At 37.6% G+C, this 23,830-nt stretch overlaps 2 protein-coding genes across 5 annotated transcripts; one reads left to right on the forward strand and one right to left on the reverse strand.

Moving 5' to 3' along the window:
• Positions 1 to 867: 867 nt before the first annotated feature.
• inpp5e (inositol polyphosphate-5-phosphatase E) lies at positions 868 to 8,898 on the forward strand. 2 transcript variants are annotated; one of them, XM_088614578.1, is made up of 11 exons: positions 868 to 970; positions 2,014 to 3,214; positions 4,356 to 4,479; positions 4,576 to 4,673; positions 5,208 to 5,332; positions 5,726 to 5,845; positions 6,151 to 6,258; positions 6,522 to 6,683; positions 7,002 to 7,117; positions 7,819 to 7,979; positions 8,080 to 8,898. In XM_088614578.1, the coding sequence occupies exons 2-11, from the start codon at positions 2,355 to 2,357 to the stop codon at positions 8,210 to 8,212; spliced, it is 2,007 nt and encodes a 668-aa protein (XP_088470704.1). In that variant the 5' UTR covers positions 868 to 970; positions 2,014 to 2,354; the 3' UTR covers positions 8,213 to 8,898. The 2 variants fall into 2 exon arrangements, with proteins under 2 accessions (XP_088470704.1, XP_088470705.1); XM_088614579.1 differs by having other exon boundaries at positions 7,843 to 7,979.
• Positions 8,899 to 10,038: 1,140 nt separating this feature from the next.
• pmpca (peptidase, mitochondrial processing subunit alpha) lies at positions 10,039 to 23,827 on the reverse strand. Of its 3 annotated transcripts, none has more exons than XM_088614582.1 (14): positions 23,693 to 23,827; positions 22,912 to 23,114; positions 21,454 to 21,533; positions 21,272 to 21,354; positions 21,066 to 21,160; positions 20,401 to 20,501; positions 18,997 to 19,260; positions 17,925 to 18,017; positions 17,558 to 17,676; positions 17,013 to 17,103; positions 16,225 to 16,287; positions 14,451 to 14,595; positions 13,464 to 13,589; positions 10,039 to 10,165 (listed from the first exon to the last, which is right to left on the reverse strand). In XM_088614582.1, exons 1-14 carry the CDS (start codon positions 23,737 to 23,739, stop codon positions 10,161 to 10,163), a joined length of 1,515 nt encoding a protein of 504 aa, XP_088470708.1. In that variant the 5' UTR covers positions 23,740 to 23,827; the 3' UTR covers positions 10,039 to 10,160. The 3 variants fall into 3 exon arrangements, with proteins under 3 accessions (XP_088470708.1, XP_088470706.1, XP_088470707.1); XM_088614580.1 differs by lacking the exon at positions 10,039 to 10,165 and adding an exon at positions 10,540 to 10,805; XM_088614581.1 differs by lacking the exon at positions 10,039 to 10,165 and having other exon boundaries at positions 10,879 to 13,589.
• Between the last annotated feature and the right edge of the window lie 3 nt (positions 23,828 to 23,830).

The following is a 23,830-nucleotide window of genomic DNA, read 5'->3' on the forward strand; positions in this document are numbered from 1 at the left end:
TATGCCCAGTGAAACATTTTAAACAGTTTCTAAATTGTTCCCGCAGTTTAAATACAATGAGTGTCATTCAAGTACTCAAAAGGTCTGAGCTCTGGGTTCATCCTTCTATATTCAACCAATGAACATTTTTTTTATTATATCAGATTTACAGATTTATTGATACAAATGTAAATAGCAAAACATTTAACACTAATATCATTTGAAAAGTTCAATATTTCTCATCTTTCAACTAATGTGTTGCATGTATTTAGCGTTTTTCATCCCAAAGTTCTTTACATATAGGAGGAGACCCACTTAAATCACAGTTGACTTGCAGCACAAACCTGGGTGTCACACCAGTCCCACTGCACAACAGATCAGGCAGGAGAGTGAGAAAATCCTTTACCAGTTGAATTACGGGGGCACTTTAAAGAAGAATGGTGGGAAAAAAAGCTATGCCTTTCATATAGTGGGGATGCCATACCGTAGATTATAGATATGCAAAAATAAACTGTAGCTAGACCAACAGTGAATATCAGCCCTCATAAATCCTCAAACATCCATCTAAGTGAAATCTATTAAGACGAGGAAATCTCACATAACTTTTAATAACGCTAAATGTTATTCTTATACTAACTACCAAGTTTTAGAAGTGTTAAAATACAGTGGGCTTTAAATAGAGTTGTTAACCGGGTCTTGTACATGCATTTCTCAATTAGAGATAGCAAAGACTTTTATCGGTAGTTCACACATTTTTGCCAGCAGAAATCGAAGATACACAAGCAAATACGTATAAAATCGGCTTGTTGTACGAGGGGAACTTTCTGTACGTCCTCCACGTGGAACGAGGCGCTGTGGGATCCGTACCTACCGGATGTAGCCGGAAAAAATCGCCCTTGCTCGTTTGCCTCACTTGTTGGTAACAAAGCGGTGCTGTTACTAAGGAAGCGTACGCGGATGAATTTGCCATAGTGTTGGGAGCCAACCTAAGGTATTTCATGTTTATCGAACGAATTAGTTATGCACTGTATTACACTTATATTGAATGGATTAGAAGACGAAACATGGAATCTAACTGAATTATAAGATTTTGAAAACGACGATAAATTTTGTTTGGGTTAATAGTTCGATGTTTTCGTTACTATGTCAGTTTTGTTCGCGTAAGTCGTTTACTTAGAAATCTTCAATACAATTTTATTAGATAAGAAAATGTGCATGTACACAATGTTTTCAATACATCTTCACTAAAACCCCTAAAGTGGCAACGTTATTATTAAGCTGCATAACAGCAATTGTGGGATGCTTGTATCTTTTTGTTGCATTGTTAGTCCAAGCTTAGCAATAGTATTTAAAGGCAGCAGAATAAATCTTTGAATATTGGTAACATTCTTAATTTTTCAGATTGTAATTATGTATATATCTACAGCTAACAACACTGACGATTTTATGCTTTACTATGAATAGTCTTTATTGAGCGTAACATTGACGCAGACTTTGCTAGCCCCCTGCCTTTCAATGTCAGTGGTCTTATTCGTAGAGCAAAAGTTTAGTGTTTAGTTGCCTAAGCAGGACCTGTTCAGCAGTTATTGGTGTAAGAAATCATAACGGGCAGGGTGCCGGAGTACCTGTATAACATCAGAATAAAGTGTTCTCTTCAGTCAATGCATGCTTTAATGAACATTAAGAAAGTATTGGATTTGTGGCTTTAAGATGTTTTTTACGGTAGTTATATCAGCTATTATCTCCTGCCTATGCAGAAGAAAATGCCATTGGTTTTGTATTAAATAGGCAGAAACTCTTTTGTCATTTCTTTCAAATACATATCACTGTCACTAATGAAGTGTGGTAAGATTATACCTATAGCAACACTGTTTAGAAAACAAGGAAGTGTGCATGCTTTCAGCATGACTTAGAGTACTAGTAAGCTCATTGTGGATCAATATGTGCTGAACTTTCAGTTCTTTCAGTTTATAGGAGTTTTTGAAATTAGAACCAATGGTAAATGTGATAAATGTTTTTGATTTTTTTCAACAGGTGTAGCTTTTGATCTTTTTGATAAACAATCTCTGCATATCGCTGAAACTAGGAGTGCCACCAGCAGATGCTTAAAACAATTGAAACTATGATCACAAGTTGCATTCACATTCACCAACGCCATTTAGTAAAAGTTCTTAATAATTAACGCTTGAGTGTAAATTATTCAGAACCTTTCTCAAGTGACTTCGCAGTCAGGTATCCATTCAAACATCCAAATTTCTCTTTAAAGAAAGTAGTAGCAATATTCCACAATGTTACATTTTCCCAGTAAAGCAACAAAAATGTCTCAGGAACTCCAGGACTGAGTTACCAATAACTGGAGCAGTAACGTTAAGGAGATGAGAATGAACCTTCAAAATGGTAGCTCGTCTCAGCCTCTGAATGGTGTGTATCCCTCGGGGACACTGAATGCTGAGGATCAGGTAGAGTTCGGCAGGAAGGAAAATAGCGAGCAAGAGGACGCAGATGCAGAAGGATACATGAGTGACAGGTATCTGAATGAAACCTTGAGGTTTCCTCCAGATGAGACGGACCGTGGGGTCATGACAAAAGAGAGGCCACGTTTACCAAGACCACCCCTTCTTCCAAAGCCTTCTGAGCAATCAAGCCTGGGGACAAGAGCTTCGAATGAAGAGAAACTGAGAAGGAGAAAGCTCAGAACCAGCCAGGACAGTCTAACTGACCCAACGGGGACTGGGTCTTCAACAGACTCCCTTCAGGATGACAAATCTGGCCATTCTTTATTGAACAGCATCTTTGCTCTTCAGGACAGGCAGGCATCATTGGGCAGTGATCAGAATAGCTCCAGAGAGCTCCTGCTCCATAAATCCAGGAACATAAGCAGCAGCCATTCTGATCCTGGGAAGAGGTCCTCCTGTCACACTCTTCCCCTTAAGGGGGACACCCAACACCAGATTATCATGTCTTCAAAGACAAAGCTGTCACCTCTGCAACATCCTGGACCTTTACCCCCCGTAGGAGTCAACATGGCTTCCACTTCCTTAAGGACAGCTAATAGGATAGATCAGGATTGTGTGGATTATGCTGTGATAGGAAAGAGGGGATACGAGAGGCAGCACAGCAGCCTCAGCGAATACAGGCTCTTGGACAGTATGGTGTCAGACAACACTTCATTGAGCTCCATGAAGTCTACACTCAGTGTGCTAAATCCCATTCGACCCAAGGATGTACGGAATAGGTATGTTTTGGGTTTTTTAAATCATTTTGTAGGTCATAGTATCTCTTCTTTTTATACTACTGCAGCTATATATTATGGTACACTTGCTGAAATAGCTTTCTTTGAGCAAAATGTATTTTCAGTTTATTAGATTTATCTTTTTATAGACTGTATGTTCAATAACTAGGTACTGGTGTCAAATATCTTGAATGTGAGGGTAGTATGTTTTGTGTGGATGGAGAACTTTACAGCATTAAAACATTTAGCTCAGTTTGAATTCCAAGGCATTTGACTTGATAGAATCAAAATCTTCAAAATATTAGTCTGAAATGTGGAATGTCAGAAATCTCTGACTTATATTGGTTTCATTTATTTTAGTTGGATGTGAGGATAAATCATGTCAAACAGTACTGTGTGTGTGCAGATTAAAAGTATTTTTTTAATACAACTGGAGCAAATAGGATCACCTATCTGAATGTACTTCATGTACTAGTGTAGCTATTGCTAACAGAGGCAGTTTTATTTTATTATAAATTGTGCAGTTTCTTAAATAATACTGCTGTAAAGAGAGTTCAGGGACTGAGCATGAGATTAGAGAAACATCTCATTAGGGTGAGGATGATCAAGGCTGCTTGTTCAGCAGCTGTCTTTAATTCCACTAACAGAGGTCAGTGGAGAACTGGAGTGAATTCTTGGGTACGTTTTTCAAGAGTGGAAATGAGTGGAATGTTGATGAGCACTGTTTTACTCATACACAGTAAAAACGTTTTCTGAAACTGGGAGTATGGTACGTGTGTTACGTTGCTAAACACACTGTTTTTATATGACAATCCTGAGTAAAATCTGTTTCCTGAATTTCTGGATTCCAAGACCATAAATAAATGTATTATGTCATACACTTTACAAATGTTGCTTTATTATGTATGTTTTTATGATCAAATGTTTTTAGTGTTTTAGTATAAGCGCAACATCTGAATTGCAAATCATACAGGCCTTGTAAAAATATACACCAACTAATGTTTTCTGTTTTAAGTTGGTGTTGGGGTTATTTTAATTAATATTATTCTTATTCTTGTTGAATAAATGACTTGTACCCTACTTATAATAGTGTATATCAGATTTCCTGTGCTTTACTACTTGTGGTTGATCGGTTCTGTCACAGGAGCTTTCTGGAAGGCAGTGTTCTTGGTCATGGTGCACTTCTTGGAGCTGAAGAGTTGGATCGCTATTTCCCTGATAGGAGAGTGGGAATATACATTGCCACATGGAACATGCAAGGAAAAAAGGTGAGCTAGTACATGAAACAGACGACAGAACAAGAATCATTCGGCTTTAATAATGGAATAGGTTGAAGAGTTAACAGTTTTAATTTTGCTCTTTAGGAACTTCCTGCTAATTTGGATGATCTGTTGCTACCAGCTGACTCGGAGTTTGCCCAAGACATCTATTTTATTGGTGTTCAGGAAGGCTGCTCAGACAGGTACAGTGCAAGAGAAACCCAATAGGCAAAATTAACTACTATGCAGCAATTTAGTAAAAACTATCCTGCATTTTATTTGTGCTGTATGTTTTATGCAATTAAATCATGTGGAGTCATGGAATGCATTCGGGGCTACAAATATTACATTAAGTTCACATACAAAGTAAGCGCATAGATTAAGAAGAATTAACCACAGAATATGAAGATATCATTATATGAGAAATATTTCTTCTAATTGCTGGAAAAAATGGTAAAACCTATTTTAGATTTTATCAGCTAGCATATGCAAGGATTACTCTTCTTGTCATTTTTTCATTTGTCTGCCTAATTTAATTGAAATATTAATTAAATTAATACAGACCAATTAAGATATAAAAGTTTGGTATAACAAGGTCGTAAAACAGCTTTATTGTGCAGAAAGACATAATATGTCTACCTCAGTTTTATTTAGTGTTGCAAAAACTTTTTTTGAAGTTATTTGTGATATTCATTGTGGTGCAGTTTGTAAAGAAAATATTTATTCTGTTTTCTCAGGAGGGAATGGGAAATCCGGCTACAGGAGACCCTGGGGCCCTATTATGTCATGCTGTATGCAGCTGCACATGGTGTCCTGTACCTCACTGTTTTCATCAGGAGAGATCTCATCTGGTTCTGTTCAGGTCTGGGCTTGAAATGTCAGTTTCAGTTCAGCATACATGTGTATCTGCCAAAAGAAATGGCACTGTGCAACTGTAGCAACTTCCTGACAGCATGATCTTTTAGAGGTTTTAGTTTCTGAATGGACAGTTCATCCATTTACTCAGACTTCTGTACAGCTAGCCCCTCAGTTTGTTGTCAATTAGTGCAGTGTAATTGTTCACCAGCTGATTCTCATACAGTAAGTCTTGTACTTTAGTAGATAGTAGAGATTGTGTTGAGAATTCATTTGAAGTGGAGTGAGCTGAATGATGGTTTTTAACCACCCCTAGGAATCCAAGGCGCAAATGATGTGTACATCTTACATTTTTATTTTATCCAGTGGTTCTTAAAAATGCTGTTTGCTTTTTCTATAGAAGTTGAACATGCCACAGTAACAACTCGCATCATCTCTCAGATCAAAACCAAAGGAGCATTAGGAATTGGGTTTACATTTTTTGGCACATCTTTCCTCTTCATCACCTCCCACTTCACCTGTAAGTTTAATGTACTTTTATTATCAGGCAGCACTGGTAGGACTGTGTGCGGTGTAAAGACAAGATGTTTTGTAGCTGTTCATAAATGAAGTGCATGCAGATTTGTGGTATGTTAGGTGATGTTAGAATCATCAACAAGCCTTATGGTCCAAAGGCCTGTCAATCAGTTTTTAGTTAATTAAGTATATAGTGACTATGATTTTTTGGTAATCAAATTGTATAGCAGCAGAGCTAAACTTACACTTAAATATGGTTTAAGCAGTTTCCATTCCTTATTCTTGGTGAGTGCCTTTCATGCATTACAGCTGGAGACTCCAAAGTATACGAGAGGATTCTAGACTACAACAAGATCATTGAAGCATTAGCACTTCCTAGAGACCTGCCTGATACAAACCCTTACCGGTCAAGCTCATGTGAGTTTTGCTTATCTGTGTTTGTTAAGTAGTTAATTGTGTTTGGCATGTATTGTACAGCATGTCAAATATATTGCATATTAATAACATAATATTAACTAACATCTGAAGGGCTGTTGGAAAAAGCCATTATAAGAAGATTTCTAAAGATTCTATCTTTTTCAGATACATGTATATTTTAGAAGAATGAATCAGGATCATACAGTGCTCTATTTGTCTTAAATAAAGCCAATTGAAATAACTCCTCTTTGGTGATTTTCCAGCTGACGTTACTACCCGATTTGATGAGGTTTTCTGGTTTGGGGACTTCAATTTCCGACTGAGTGAGGACCGCACAGGAGTGGAGTCAATACTGAAACAGGATCTGGGCTCAGACATGAGCAGACTACTGCAGTATGATCAGCTCTCCAAAGAAATGAAAGACGGTGGGTTACATACTCTCCAATTATTTTGGATAAAAAACAGATTGTAGGTACTGACAAATACCAGTTTCTAGTCAGGGTATAATTCAAACCTTCCCCTGCAACTTTGTATATTAATATATGATTTGGGAAATTGTTCAAGAACAAATTTGTTGTGGTTGCATGCTGTACATCTATCTTATCCTGCAAATATTGTATTATTATGAAACAATAAAAAAATGAAGTTAAGCATAGCTTTTAGTAAAACACTAAATTGGAGAAACAGAAATAGGCAAAAAAAAAAGGTTTCTACTCATAGTTATACTATTTCTTTTGCTACAGGTTCCATTTTCAAAGGTTTTGAAGAGGCACCTATTCAGTTTCTCCCAACTTACAAGTTTGACATCGGTTGTGACACATATGATAGCACTGCAAAGCAAAGAACACCATCATACACGGTAAGGAAGTGGTGGTCATTGTCTTTTTCAGATTGCGCAATAGGTTTAATTCATTATATAGAATATGGGCTTTTGTAATATATAACTTTGCCCATTTTAATACATAACTGATTGATTGAAAAAACTTCTGAAGGGGATAATAAAATAACTATTTTTAATAAAAATATTTTCTGTAAACAGAGTTTGGTTTAGGGTGGCATGGTGGCGATTCGAATTGCAGTTTTGCTGTGGTTGGGCCCAGGGTTCAATTCCAGTCCTGGGGTGCTATCTGCATGGAGTTTGTATGTACTCCTCCTGTTTGCATGGGTTTCCTCCCACAGTCCAGAAAAGTACTGGAAGGTTAATTGACTTCTTGAAAAAATAGCATGAGCGTGTGCGTGTCTGTATTTGTTTCTGTCTGCCCTGCAATGGCTTGTGTCCTGTCCAGGGTGTACTCTGCCTTGCGCCTATTGATTGCAGGAATAGGGTCCGGCTCCCCCTCGATCCTCAATTGGAAGAAGCGGTCAGAAGATGGATGGATGTTCCAGATTGCTGTTACTTTGATTTATTAAATAGTTACTAGAATAAATTACTCAAGAACAGCTTTGTCTACAGCTGCTTATGATAAAAAGGATGAAATACACACTATGCAACAAATATGGGTATGGTAGTTGTAATGAATTCTGTAATGTGCAGCTTCATTATTTTTTTCACATCCTCAGTTTGTTCTCTACTTTTCTTGTAAGGATCGAGTTTTGTACAGAAGTCGACAGAAAGATGACATCAAAGTTATGAAGTATGCCTGCTGCCCTACAATCAAAACATCAGATCACAGACCTGTGTATGCTGTTTTCCAGGTTAAAGTGAGGCCAGGTAGAGACAAGTAAGTATATATCCTGTTACAAGTTTTATAGGTTATACAGGTAGTCCTTCAAGTGTCTCTATGGTATACTTATGCAATGATTTCCCTTTTTGTTTTGTAGCATTCCTTTGGGTGCTGGTCAGTTTGACAGAAACCTTTATTTAGAAGGTATCAGAAGGAGGATTACCAGGGAACTTCAAAGAAGGGAGGCTTTAAAAAATCAGAAGAACAGTGTTGTCTGCTCTGTCTCCTGAGTGAAAGCTGACGCTAACACTGCATGGTGGAATGTGCACTTTCATATGAAGAATGCCTCTTATCCTTCAGTTGTACAAAGGGGGGCCAGGAGAGGTCAAAACACTCTTTACCTCAGCACTTGGCAGAGCTGAACTGGGTTATCTTATGTTAGTACAGGTCCCTTAAATCAAATTTTACATAAGGCAGAGACTGGTCTATTTTTATACTGTTCCTTAATCTCTAAAGGAGGTTAAATTTTTCATTTAATCTTTGGATTTAATATTCTTTCATAACTACAGTTTATAACTTTATTTTAAATGTATATACAGATATATTGTCATATTTGGTTTTTGTAAAACTGCATTTAACAAGCTGTTGGGTTCAGTTTGTACAGTTTGTATATATAATGAGTATCCTTTTTAGCTTTTTTTATACAACAGTATTATTAATTTTTATATGGCATTGGCCAAATTAGTTTTACTAAAATGTCCAGATTATTGATCCAGTACAGTTTCTTAATGTTACTCTCATCTGAAAAACGTGCTTAATGGTTGCAATTGTAGCTCGTCACGTTCTCTCAGAACAGTGTGGCATTAACAATTGTGGAAATGGAGAGCAGTTCTGTGTATTTTGAAAGGTTCTGAGCTTTTCAGGAAAGACCTTACAGGAATTTTGTAGTATGTTAATACATTAGGTTTATAAAGAATTTTAATTTTGTTGTAATTTATTTTAATGGTTTAATTTAATATCATTCCAGAACTGCAATATTGGTGATAATTTAATTTTTTTGGAGTAGGAACAATCCCAATCCAACAAAATAAGTAATACAGCTGTACTTCTGTGAATGATTTAAAATCCTCCCTAGAAGTATTTAAAATAAGTCCTAGACTGGTTATAATCACATTTCAGACTGAATGGAGCTGTTGTTGAGTTGCAAAAACAGTGTCTTTGATAAAAAAAAATGATTTACCAATTTGCCAAACTAAACCACGAGACCTAAATTTGTATATGCCTTTGTGTTAATGTTTTATGTATTTATTGTGCACTATTATCAATATTTAAATGGTGATATTTTCCAAAATGTCTATTGTCTGCTGACAGTTCAGAAGAAAGGATTAGCCATTACTGCAAAAAGGTTGTCTCTATGGTTTAATAATCTGGTATACCGTTATAAATTTATTGTTGAGATGAAATGACTAAGCTGCTTGCCTTCAATGTACTTTGATAGGGGGAAAAATAACCGGACTTTTTCAAGAAAGAACGTGCACTGACTTGCATAAGGCACTACAATCTGCTAATTAAATGTACAGGCTGCTGAACTGTAGCACTAACTGCAAATTATTCTGAACTCAAGACAAAAGCCGTGTGTTGATGTGATTTAGGTCTTGTGCTCTATTAATCATCATCATTATTTGTACCTGTAGAGTTACAGAAATGTATGTGAAAATGGGGGATTTTAATAGATATATCTGTAAATACTCTTAAATCAACAGTAACCAAGTGCCTGTGACTTTGTACAAAATGACCTCAGGGGTTCCTTTTTTTAAGCCATGTGTTCAACATTCATAAAAGTTTAGGTTTGTGATGATGACAAAATTCTTGTTGCTAGTGTTAATATTGCTTTTGATATATTTAAGTCTATAAAATTCAAATATGTTATACACATTTTGTAATGTTTTTTGAAGAAACTGGAATAATCTAGTAGAAGAGTACCTGCCCACAGACTAGCATGTTTTGTAGCTATGTCATCAGCAGCCTTTAAAATCTAATATTCTAAATTATTCAATTAAGGAAACTCTAGTTGTTAGCATTTTAAGAGATCCAGAAAACAAGCAGAACTACAGTATTTATGTTCAAAAGTAGTGGGTCCCTTTATCTTGTTTGGAAATAGTAACCCAACCAGTTTATTACCTAGAAAAGATATCAAATCTTGGTCCCAGAGAGCTGCAATTCAATTGGTTTCATCAGTCAGCCTGAAAGACATAATTTTAACTTTGAAACACTTGTAAGTATTCTATAAATCAATTAATCAAGACTTTTGTTGAGTTAAGGGGAATCTGGGCTGAATAGATCATTGCTCATTTAAAAAAAATCATCAGTTTTATAACAGATTTATAAATCAATTATCTAATGATTACCTATGAAACCCGATGGTCTCCAGGAACAGGGTTCACGACCCCTGCTGTTGTACAAACAGGGTTTCTTACTCCACATCCCACTGTATTTTAGTTCCAGATGAGCTCTCAGGTGTACAATGTGGAACTAATCATTTTATTAACTGAAATATTTTCATAATTGTCTACTAAATGAATGTAGTATGTTTAATGTTGCTCAGAAATAGCCATGATATACATTAACATCAAATGTGTTTATTGTGAAATGGGTGGTCTCCAATACTGGTCTTGGATTTTTTAAAGGTCACACTAAATCACGTGTCTTTGAAAAATTTGATACTCCTGGGAATGGATCCATTGAAAAAGTCATTCAGTTCAGTTGAGGGAATGCTGCTCCTTGAGGGTTTCAGGATATTCTGATTTTTGTTCCAAATCATTGTATTAGAGGTTAGGAGCCTGATGGGATCATCAATATCCCAGGTGTGTTGCTCTTCTTTAACTATTAGAAGAAAAATGCCTACAATACATATCAAAAATGTTATACAATTTCTAGCACAAAAAGTTTAAATAACTGCCGTTTTAAAATAAACTCTTTAATAATTACATTACATAAGAAACAGAAGTGAAATACTTTAAAACTGACATTCTAAAACAGCTTTTGAATGCAGTAAAGCTTGAATATAAGATGTCATGGAAAGTTCTGAACTGCAGTACACGTCACATATTTACATGGAGGGTAGTGGTAAACATCCAATATTTCCTCAAAAAGATCAAATTAAATATAGAAATACAACAATACAACTGTTAAAATCTACGTTACAAAAAAACCGTATCCAAAGCATTCTACCAAGGATTGGGGAAATTCAAATATCCTGATATTGTAGGTATTTTATATTTTCTCATTCCAAAAAAAGCCCTGATATTACAACTGAGGTATTACAATCTTTTTATCAATGAACAACACATCATGCATTTTATTTGCCTGCTTTTACAACTGTAGCTCTTTAAATGCTACAGTAAAAATAACAGCTGTTACAGTACATCAATAAAATTAAGGTGTACATTTTTTAAATAATCTCTGCTGTATTGATGTTCCTAAGCAAGGTTACTATTACCTTCCCTAAACAAACGTGCTAATGAAGAAATTCAACTGCTGTGGTATAATGAAAAAACATCAAATGAAAGATAACTGAAGTGCAAGAATAATACCAGTTATAATAACAAAATCGTCTAAGGGCATGAGTCTTGTTTTACAACAGTTCAGTTACTTTAGCTGGAAAATTGGTATTTGTGCAAAAGCATGGATTTAAAGATCCCAAATAGCAGTAATCTTCATTAAATTAATTCTGATTTTGAGTAATTCTGATTGCCCAAGAGGCAAGGCAATCAATAATTTACTCAAAAGGCCTCTGCTGCTGTCTTGTGTTATTATAACAATGTTATTAATGTAGCTTAGTTTGAGTCATTAAGCAATTGTTTTGCATTTAACAATTCACATTGATCAGAATCTTGAAAATCTTGACAACTAAGTAAACATACAAATATATGAGCAACTAATATGAAGTAGCTAATTAATCACATTTCTCAGACAAATTAATTGATTTTAATTAACATTTGCTTCTCCGGAGCCTACACAACTACAAAAGTTCCTTTTTATATGTGAAAATTTCGATCTATCATGATTACCACAGAGTTGCGTTTCTGCCCAGAGAAGGAAAAGCACTGCATGAGAAAATTAGAACAATGTGAAGCACTACAGAAAGTGGGGAGCAAAAGGCAGGAAGTTGCCCCCACTTCACCTCCCAGAAGGCTGTAGGAAAGGCCTGCAACATTTCAACACTTAATCCGTCTGACAAAGGCAAAACCTTCCTCTCTCTCCTTTCCATAGGTTGCACAAATAAAGTTCTGCTCAGAATATTGGAGCCCTAAGAAAAAACTTTGCAGAATCCTCCTCTTTTTCTGCAATGCCACAGCTGTAAAATGTCTTTCTGCACAGGAGTACAGGTATATGTGTAACAGGAGCTGAGGTTAATCATGTCTGAATTAAGTAGAAGAGCTTTCAAATGCTCAGCATGTTTCATAAGTAAACTCTCAACTGCAAAGCATTCAAATTACTGTTCTCTTCCCATTGTAAAGTCTAGTCATACATTACTAGAAACCTAAGGTCATAACATTTTCTCCAAATATAAATCAGCATTAGTCATATTTATAGAAAAGATTACAAAGTGCTGTGTTCTGTAGTAGAAGGATTAAGGGTTGTACAGATGACTTAATGATTAATGAAAGTGTTAATTTTTGTTCTTGTATAGCAACACTTACTTTTGTAGGGTACTTGACATTTCTAGTCACTGTCCAACTTACCAATTATTGCATTAATTTAGATCATTCTGAAAAACAAATTAAAACTATTTGACCCAAATTTTAAAATACAATTATAAATATCAAATAGCACTACTGGATTCCCACAATGTCTGCTATTGCTTGTAACAGACACCAGTAAATCTATTTCTATACCTTTTGTAATTCTAAAGCAGAGCTTGGATTGAGCAAGAAGAAAGTCTGTCATTTGGACAACTGTCATTTGGAATTCTGTTTAAGAACACTACTGTGCTCAGCTCCTTAGACTTAAAGTTTCAAGGATCTGATCTGATGTGTAGATATCCAGAACAAAAGTTAAAGCTTTCCTACCTATAATCTATACCCACAGAAACCAAAACCTTGGCAGCAATCTGTTATCCACAAAAATATTCTTTCCTGGCAGTAACCACTTATGATGCCTTAGTACTGCATAAAGAAACATTTTACATAGAAGATAAAGCTAGTCTCCCTTTTCCCTATGGTGTCCCAATTGTCAATACTAATTCAGTTGATATCTGCAACAGATTTCAGTAGAAAAGCCATTTCCCAAGACTGTAAAAACACGATTTAGAACCATATGTAATGACGCTCCTTTAAGACTAAATGCAAACAAAAAGTTCCAAAAGTTTTTCAAATGTTTTACAGAAAAAAATAAACAAAAGAGTTGGAGCTAATGTATTTACACCCCATTTCAACATTAATCTTAGAGGAAATTCCCACTTCTGTTTATGTCACAAAGCCGTCAGTGCTGATATCTATCTGAACAGCCTGTATATCCGTGGCAATCGCCCGTCTTTACTTGTTAAGGCTGCCTGGATGTGCTCGTGTGTGGGCAATTCTGTCAGGTCTCCCAGTGCAGCCACAGCTGGTTTACTGCGCAGCATCTTCGTTGTCACCCTTTTGATGTCACTTGCTGTAACTTTACCTAGAAAATTCAAAGGATACAAAAATTGCCTTTTCTTTAAAGCATAGTCTCAATTTACAGACATCTTGCGTCAGACTAAGCAGAACACTTGTCAAAACTCATTTACCATTTGGAAATTTTAAAAGAAGCAAAATACATTAGTGGAACTTCATGAAATGGTAAGCATAGAATCTAAATGAATTTAAGAATTTAAATTTAAATGTCATTGACATTTAAAGCGGAAAACTAAAAAAATAACTATTCAGCTTCAACAAGTGTTGAATCAGTCGTGATTTACTGCCTCTTAAGCATGCTTCATCAGTGCTATCTGGCCAGCTGGAGGAGCTTCAAAGGGAACACTGGCAGCACCCAGCCAGGTTAACATTCTGCTGTTGCTTTTTGAATCTGGGTCACAGTTAACTACATAATCCACATTAGAAGTAGTACTGTATGAACTATAGTCAGCCTGTAATTCAGTGCCATTAGAAGTGGCTATGGAGCCCTCAGCCAGCTGCTTCTTTAATGTATCTGTCAGTGATAACACTGTATTCCGAGAATAATCTGGTCGACTACAAGGTCTCAACAATCCTGGCTGCCAATCAGCTAATTTGTTTCCCAATCAACTCATGATACATCCCACATTCGAACCAGTGGGATATAATTCGGATCCATTATCTCTGAATTAGAAAGCCCAGTGTGTGCATCACCTGGTTTAGCCACTAAACATGGAATCTGAAGTTAAAGTATACTTTTTTGCCAGATTAAGTGCTCACTTGAATTCAGATCCTTGGGTTGACATCATCTCATGATTGGATTAGCAGTGTGGGGAGAAACTACAAATGAAATAAAAAGAAAAAACAAAATCCTCCAGGACACACTTACTGATCATCTCACAGAGCTCATGTGGCAGTTTCCTCTTGCCTGTGGCCAGGACCTGCCGGCCCACATCCTCAAAAATGACCGGCCGGGACTCCAAGTTCATCATCAGCATGGACTTCAGTTGTGTCTTGGCTCGCTCCAGCTCCATCTGAAACACAGGGCACTGTGAATACCAGTCACAGAGCGTAATCCCTTAACTTCATCTCTACAAAAAAAATATTTCGGTAAAAGAAAATGCTAATTAAGTGTCAAAACACAATTTCCACAAGATAAATCACGCTACTCAATTCTTGTGCTACGGTGGAGCGGTGGCTCTGTAGCTCAGGATCTGCGCCTGTGACTGGAAGGTTGCCGATTCAAATCCCGCAGCCGGCAGAGGAATCCTACTCCGTTGGGCCCGTGAGCAAGGCCCTTCACTCCAACTGCTCCAGGGGCGCTGTACAATGGCTGACCCTGCGCTCTGACCCCAAGCTTCTCTCCCTGTCTGTGTGTCTGTGTCTCATGGAGAAGAAGCTGGGGTATGCGAAAAAGAAATTCCTAATGCAAGAAATTGTATGGTGCTAATAAAGTGATGTTATGTAATGTTATGTTATATAAAGTTTAGCCAGAGGTTTTTTTCTTGTAATATTCTTCATTTCATTTACAGTACCACAGTCCACCTTTAAATTAGTTCACCTGATTACTGCAGAAATTAATTCAATCTAAGATGAATTATTTATTGGCATGACTGATTAGTAAAATTGGTGTTGCCAAAGCAAAATAAATACAATTAACATAAAACAAAAATCTACAGACATTTACAATAAAGACACAATCATAAGATATTTACATATAGACATATGGAGAATTATTGGGAGATAGGCTCACTGTTCCTCAGGCTGTGACAAGAGATCACATACTGTGCTGCCAGTTCAGCTGAGTTCCCTCCTCCCTCTCCCAGTAGGATTGAGACTTCTTGTGATTCTGGCAGGTGCGGGAATTCTGGGATTAGATTTGAAGGATGTTTCTCTAATCCCAGAATATTTGACACAGTGCAGTAGGAAGTGCACCTCTGTCTCTATGTCTCCCCACTGGCAGTGGGAGCACAGCCTGTCCTCTCCGGGCAGCCCAGTCTGCCTGTGTCGCCAGGTTTCTATTGCCAGGCTGTGGCCATAGGGTCTGTTTCTTTTTGCCATTTCTTATCTTTGTCCAATATTCGGCTAGTGTGTATTGTCTATTTAGGGTTCTGTTGCATTCCAGTTTATGTTGTGTTTGTGTGTGTGTCCCAGTGTGTGAGATATTGTTATTTGATCTGTGCTGTGATGTGGTTGATTCTGAATTGTGGTGCTCTAGCAGTGCTGTCCCGAGGCTGGCTGGTGTTGGTGTGGCTCGGGCCAGTGAGCTTTAGGACCAGCTGGCTCAGAGAGCTCTTTGTTGGGTTCAACAGGGTTTTGTGGTGGTAGGAGTTTTGGTCACTGTTTTTAGGTGTAGCCAATGCTTTAATACTCTCTTTTTTATGTTTATTATTAGTGGGTAGTGGCCTAGTTTGGCCCTGTACGTGTTGTTAGGTGTTTTGCTCTGCACATGGAGGATGTTTCTACAAATCTCCATGTGCAGAGTTTCTATGGGGTGTTTGTTCCATTGAGTGTAATCCTGGTCTGTGATGACACCCCACACTTCACTGCTGTATAGGGTAATGGGTTGGATTTCACTTTCAAATATTTGGAACCAGATTCTTGTTGGTGGGTTGATGTTGAAAAGCCTCCTTCTTATTGTGTAGAAGGCCTTGAGGAATTACCTCTCCAGGTGTAGCAGCCATCTGGATAAATTCCCTGGTTATAATTTCAACCATTTCCCGCACCTGCAAAATGATAACGGAATTTAAAATGCACATTCATCTGACTGCAACAATTTAGACTGCAATCAGTACCTTACATGAGTGGTCCTGTGTCTGCTAGTTTTTGTTCCAATTGGGCACTTAATCACCAGCATTCATTGGAGCATGAACTGATTAGCTTGCTGGTTTAGATTTCTTTGGTTTAAAAAATGCTTTAGTTAAACTGCATTGTTTCTAATAGCTTCAGCACACACATCTCTAGATCAGTTATAAAACTCTATAAAACTCTTTGAACTCACTTGATCAATTGATGATGAACATACACAGGTGGGAATGACACTGTATCAGACACTCCCACAGTGTTTGCCTTCTGCTTAAATCCAGTTGGTTGTCAAAAAACACATATGAATGAGGTCAGTCCTGATTAACACAGCATTCACTCTAATTCAAAACACATTAAGTTTAAGAGATGAAAGCATTTTTTGTCAAAACGAAGGCCTCACATAGAAAACTGAACAAATTAGCACTAGTAACTAAGGGCTCAGTTTGAACAAAAACCAGCCAAAAAAGCCTCAGTCAAGTCCAAGACTAGGACTGAGAACCACTGCCTCACAAGATGATTTCCAACACCTGTTCAGTATATAATGGTTTTCACCTCAAGAAAAGTTGAGAAAATCTTTAAAAAACACAAAGTGAAGCTATGGCTTTCTTAAGGTACAAGTGAAATATAAATAAGTTTGAAGTATTACCTGTCTGGGGTCTGCGCTAGCATGGATACACAGCAAACCAGTGTCTTCATAGCTGTGGTGGTAGGATGTTGCATTATACATCCAGTGATGTCTGCAATTAAAAGCAACAGACATGTTCTAAAATCTGTCACCACCTTAGCAACTACATTGGAAGAAATACCCACATACCACATTTCTATAGCATCAGCAACAGAAACGACACTAGCTCCGCTTGTTTCTGCCCTGTAGTAGTGATGTCACAATGCAGTTGTCTTGAAACAGGGAATAAAAACATATATAACTTCTTTTCACCGTGTGAATGCAAATGTCACATCACAACAGCTTTTGTAATTTTTTAACAAGTGGTAATTCTAAAATTAAAACTTTGAGTGCACTACAAAACACATGAAGTAATAGTGCTAATAACTCTGCTTTTATGATATTACATGCATTGCAGTATAGGTCTTTGTAAGACATTCAAAAAGCATAAGTCATTAATGAAGCATATGTTTTTCTTGCAAGTCAGCATCAGAGGTTAGTACTTGCTAATAAGCCTGTAACCTTACCTGTTCAGGACATTGAGGTACAGTCGTGTGAACATGCCTTTCCCAGGACCGCCCGCTGAAAATGACCCTCCCCCTCCCATCATCATGTTGAGAACAGCAAAGGGAATGAAGTCATCCTCCTGATAAAAAACAGCAATCCAGCTAAGAAAACACACACAACAATCATGCACTCGTCTTAAAAGTTTGCTTTAGGAACTAAAGATAGATAACTAAGGTGAAGGAAATTGTAACACAGACATTCCTTAGTCTATGGGATATTTTTTTATATGGAAAGATGAGGAACCATGACTGGAAGGAAAAAAGGAACATCACAATAAGCAGATCTCTACCATGTTTATATATAAGAACACCCTGAAAGATCACTGACCAGGAAGGAGCAGCTCTCCAGGCCGATCATGATATGTGTGAGCTCTGGGATGGGAGTGGGACCCAGGCTGACATCAGACATGTCCTTCTCATTCTGGAGAGATAAAAGAATCCCAGGCTCAACACAGGATATTTAGTACACACCATGCCGACTTCCATATGCTTAACTGCTCGTATTAATATTGCGGATTGTTAACTTAAAAACTTGAATGCCGAGTTGACATTTTTCATTTTAACATTTTCTTCACACGCACCCTACTTAGGACTTCCCAATTGTTTTTAATGTCTCAGCCCACGGCAACAATCACAGTAGCGCACAGAGAGAATGAGGATGGACAGGCAGGCTCTAGTCATTGAGCCACTCCTAACCAGCGAGTTAATGTTGAGGAGTGGGGGATCTCAAACTTAAGCTTGCAGGCTTATTCTGGAAAAGTCAAGAAAGTCCTACCCTTGCCCTGATGGGGCTCGGCCGATTGTGCACTGCCTATTAGGAAATCCCCTCACTGAATCAACTGAGGCCGGCACAGTGGTAAGAATTGTTGCCTCATAGCACTCGGGCTCTGGGTTCTCCAGACCTGGGGCACGAGCTGCATCGAGTTTGAATGTTCTCCCCAAGTTTGTGTGGGTTGCACCAAGTGCTCTGGTTTCCCCCCCACAGTTGAAAAAAAAAAAAAAAAAAGTTAACGGACTTCTGGGAACATTAGCCCTGTCTGTATTTGTGTACACCCTGTGGTGGACTGCTGTCCATTCCAGGGTGTATCCTGCCTTGCACCTGTTGCTTGCCAGGATAAACTCCAGCTCCCCCGTGACCCTGAGTCGGAAGAAGTGGTTAAAAAAACAGATGAATGATTCATATTTCCCTGCATTCAAATAGGTCGAACATTTTCTGTTGTTCTCTGTAAGCAAGACGCTTCTTGCATCACAGCATTCCAATGCCTTTTTAATTTAGCAGACCCAAAACTGACAAGCCTAAGAAACAGACCACTTTCAGATCTGCTAAGCATTAATGATTGTTAGAGGCCAGGCATTCTCCAGTTTCAACACTCTATGCGGACCTTAGTGGGTGGTCTAACCTTGATGATGCCCCCCGTGTACTGTGCCTCAGAACGGTCCACACTGCCAGGTTTCCCCGTGCCCCACACTGGCTTCGTATCCAGCAGGTACTTCCTGGCACACTCCACCAGCTGCTCATGCTCAACGCCCACCCCAGCCAGCACCATCCGCTCAGGGCCGTAGTAGCAGCGCAGGTACTCGTGAATCAAAGTCTTGTTGATACTTTCGACATTCTCTGCAGGGCAGAAGCGAGGTAGGCCCACTGTGTTCCCCCTATAAGCAGCCTAGGGACAGAACATCAGTTAACATTCACCACAGAGGTTCTCATTAACTTTCCTCTAATCAACAGGTTTCTGCGGGTTAACAAGAAAGAATAAATCTGCATGTAATTGGAGATGAAGATGTTTTTCTCTGTCGGTGGTGAAGTCTTTCTCCATATGCCCATGTGACACTAGTGGAGCTTGCACTTCTAAAGCATATCCTGCATGTGAATTTTAGAACTGAGATTTGATTTATTGCCTTGGAGTAATCTATATCAGCAAATGACTCGGACAGTATAGAAACTGAAGGCTGAAAATAGATAGTGTTATAAACTTGGAAGACAGACAAGTTCCCATGACTGTTCACATGAAAGCCCAATGCTAGAGCTGCTGCTACTGACACTTTTCTTCAATTTTTCCTTCACTTACTTTTTAAGACTTTGAGCTAAAAAAAAAAAAAACACCTGTTCATGATCATAAACTCCTTACATGCAGCTCTCCATTCTCTTTTCTAAACGAATAGTCAAAGTAACTCACATTCTAACAGATTTTTTTTTAATTAGGATGGTCTACGCCCTCTCCAGAACTTGCAATCACTAAAAGATTTTTCTTTCAGTAATTACTTCTCCATTCTGCAATATGCGTTATGGTTTCCCCTGGGGACAAGGTTGCCCATACACACGTGTAATCTGTTTGATCTCCAAAGTAAAACAAAGAATTAGTTGAGGTCTTTTTATTGCCATCTTCAGGACTTCAATATCACAGATGAAGCTATTTCTAGTACATTATTGGAATAATATTTATGGATTTATGATGCCAGTGAAGAGGACAGCAGAGCTTGCTGCTGATGTTTTCAAGGCCATATTGAATGGGATTTCTGCTGTAGCTGTCAAACTTTATTTTAGACGTCTATTAAAGCAGATTTGGAGGAAAGTAGCTCAAAAGGTGAGAGGCGAACACTTCTTCAAGTTTATAAAATTAAAAAATAAAAATTGTCACAAAAAAAAACTTGGAAGCTATCCATAACCTATAACTTAAGCACCTCATATCTAGCTAGGTCTTCAAGGTGGAAAACAGTACTTCACAATTGCTCTTGACCTTAGATCTAACATTTACCAAGTGGTAAACTGTTGTTCGAAAAGAGCACAAATAGGAGTTAGTTACCGCATGTATCATTTCAGTCAGCAGGGGCTCGGGATCAGGTCTCATGTTCAGATCTTCTAGCTCAAAGCGGACAGCCATCCGGGTCATCTCGATTTCATCATCTGAACGCAACAGCAAGAGGAGATTACCAGATTTCAGATGATCAGATTACCAGCTGTTTAGATCAGTATTTTACAAAACAAAATAACATGAATACAACATAAATGTAACTACTGTAAAAGGCACTGATGAGCTTTTTTAGAAATTAAAGAAGAATCGTACACATTAAACTGAGAAAATCTATCTAAAATGTCAAGTTACCCAAGAAAAGCTTTAGAAGTCATTCTGTAAACAATCTCCAATGACCCAGAAGGGAAGTACAGACATTTGAACTAGTGCGTGCTTACCTTTTTTTTTAATAAAAGGGAACTAAGCCTAGATTTTATCTTGTGCCTTATTACTAGGTATTTTGAAAATTAAAGCACTATACAACCAGATCCATACTTATAAATTACATGATGAATAGACCTTATTTTAAAAACTGTCAATTGCTCCAACTTGTAATTACTTAGTTAAAAAAAATGTGATTTTTGCTAGGATAGAAGTCAACATATTTTTTTATTGAACAGCATTAATATTTTATTCTTAGTCCCAAGAAGTGATAGTTTGTAAATGATTGGGGTTACCTGTCAATCTAGGCTGCAGTACCGCGTCAGACAACAGACTGACCACTGTGTCCAGTCCTTTCACTTCTGCTGACACTGCATACATCGTGGTATCTCTGTTCGGAAACCATGACATAAGCATTTTCACAAAGTTTCACTTTGACTCACAAGGCCAGGTCTCCATTTCATGGTTACAACGAAAAAACATGACATTTGTGTTTTATTACCTGGACGTCTGGCAGTCACAGATTCCCCCATGCTTTTCCAGAGTCAAAAGGATTTCATCCTTGCTTCCAAACTGGGCTGTGGACTTAAATGACATTGCATATTTATGCATAAAAAAAAGTTTACAGGTTTATATCAAACCTTAATGTTAATAATAATCAACGGAGACAGTGCCAGAACTTACAGAAAATGCTAGCTTCTCAAGAAAATGTGAAATTCCGCTTGGATACTTTGCTTCATGTCTGGATCCAGAATTTATCAAAACTGAAATGGCAAAAAACACAATATGAATCCTCAAAATAATACTATGCACACAGACAAAAAAGGAAAAAACTGCTTAAGCAGTAATGTAATGATTTAATGAAAAACAATGATTTTTACATTTTTTATCTTGATCCCCTGAATTCCTTTTGCTGCACAAAGTGTGTCTATCTTCTATTAGTGATGTGCTTTATAATAATAATAATAATAATAATAATAATAATAATAATAATAATAATAAACTTTATTTTATATAGCGTTTTTAAAGGTGGCTTCTCAAAGTGTTTTACAGAATGACAACAACAATAAATAAAAAGAATACACAAGATAAAACACAATTACAATATATAGAGGAGACCGTGGATGGTGCTACTAAGAAAAGAAGAGGGGTGAAGAATGGAACAGTTAAGTAAACTGTACTGGCTTGTCTAAAGAAGGTTTTGAGCCTGGATTTGAAGGAGTTTAGAGAAGGTGACTCTCTGATATCCTTGGGGAGACAGTTCCAGAGCTTGGGTGCATAACAGGAGAAGGCCCTGTCACCCATACAATGTAGACAGGCTTGGGGGACAGTAAGGAGACCAGAGTTAGAAGAGCGAAGGTTGCAAGGTGGGGAGTAGAGCGATAATAGTTCAGACAGGTACTGAGGTGCCAAGCCATGCAGAGCCTTATAGGTGAGCATGAGGATTTTAAAGTCTAAACGGAATTTGACCGGAAGCCAGTGCAAGGACTCCAGGATAGGAGTAATGTGATCATTTGCACTAGACCGGGTCAGGATTCTGGCTGCTGAATTGTGGACATACTGCAGTTTATTCAAAGTAGATTTAGATACCCCAGCGAGTAGAGCATTACTGTAGCCAATTCGAGAGAACACAAATGTGTTGATTAGCTTTTCAGCCACAGTTAGTGACAGCATAGGGCGTAGTCTAGCGATATTTCTGAGGTGAAAAAAAAGATGTTTTGACAAAATGTTGCACATGTGGGTCGAATGATAAGCCAGAATCGAATATAACCCCAGGGTTTTTCAATTTAGATTGAAGCTCAAGTACAGAACCATCTACAGATAGGGTTACAGGACTGGCTTTACAAAGTTAATGGGGGGTGCCAATAAGCATGACTTCAGTCTTGTCGCAGTTAAGATGAAGGAAAAAATTTTGATGACTCAAAATTATGTCAGAGATGCAGTTAGATAGAATAGAGACAGCCACATCAGTGACAGGTTTGGTATGGATGTATGCTTTTTTAGAGTTGGAGAGCTTGTACTATATAAACTTTTGCTGGACCTATGTGTGGAGTCCAGTGATTTGGGGGACTAGACCTATTTAGATAACAACAATAAAAGTAAACCTATATTTACTTTTATTTCAGAAAACGTTCTGCTTACTTCCAACTGTGCAGAATTGACCAAACTTATTCTGTGAAGCCACTTTGAGTCCATTTTCCAGCATTGTGATTTTAGTTTCATATTTCTCCTGGCCATCCACAGTTGCAAACACTGGCTTGGGAACTCCAGGCAGGGGGGTAGACAAAGAGATGTTTGGGTAGCCACTTCCACTGCTATACCTCCTGTAGGCCGCAATCCCAAATCTGGATTAAGACAAATAAAACACTTCAAAAACAATTCTACTGCACATTAAAATTACACATATATATGGCTAGATAGACAATGGCTAAGAATTTTAATCTGACACTATTAACATTTGTTGTTTTTTAAACTTTCGATGATAAAAACAGCAAAGTGCAACAGACAATTTAATTTTCATTCTACTTAAAAATATATCACGGTCACTGAATAGCTACAGTATGTTATGATGTGTGGATCCATCCATGTGAACCAAATGATAATGGTAATAAAAGACTAAAAACAATGACATTACATTCTTTTCACCATTTATCAGTCATGAAATATATAAAACAGAAATCAAATCATGACAACCCTTAAGCACTGATATTCTGTCATTCTTAATGTAGAAAGGTGTTTTACAACCGCTATTATGACGGATAAACACAATGTCACGGGAGAAAGACATTTCTCTAACGATTACAACACAAACAAAAATGACCGAACTTCCGCAATCAAACTGTCACAGCGTACAATAAATTCAGATCGATTTCTCTAATTTTACCTTAACAATTAAATAAATAATCGTACTGTCTATAATTACCTAGGCACCCTGCTCCAAGTTCTCAGCTTTGCCATGTGCGCCGCCATCTTGAATTGACAATAACCTCTTTCAGCGATCCTTTTTCCGGAAACTGTTCTGCAGAACACTTCCGTTTTAGGTTGTTGCTGAGCAACTAAA

This window comes from Lepisosteus platostomus, chromosome 21 (assembly GCF_059453375.1).
Source record: "Lepisosteus platostomus isolate fLepPlt1 chromosome 21, fLepPlt1.hap1, whole genome shotgun sequence".
NCBI lineage: Eukaryota > Metazoa > Chordata > Actinopteri > Semionotiformes > Lepisosteidae > Lepisosteus > Lepisosteus platostomus.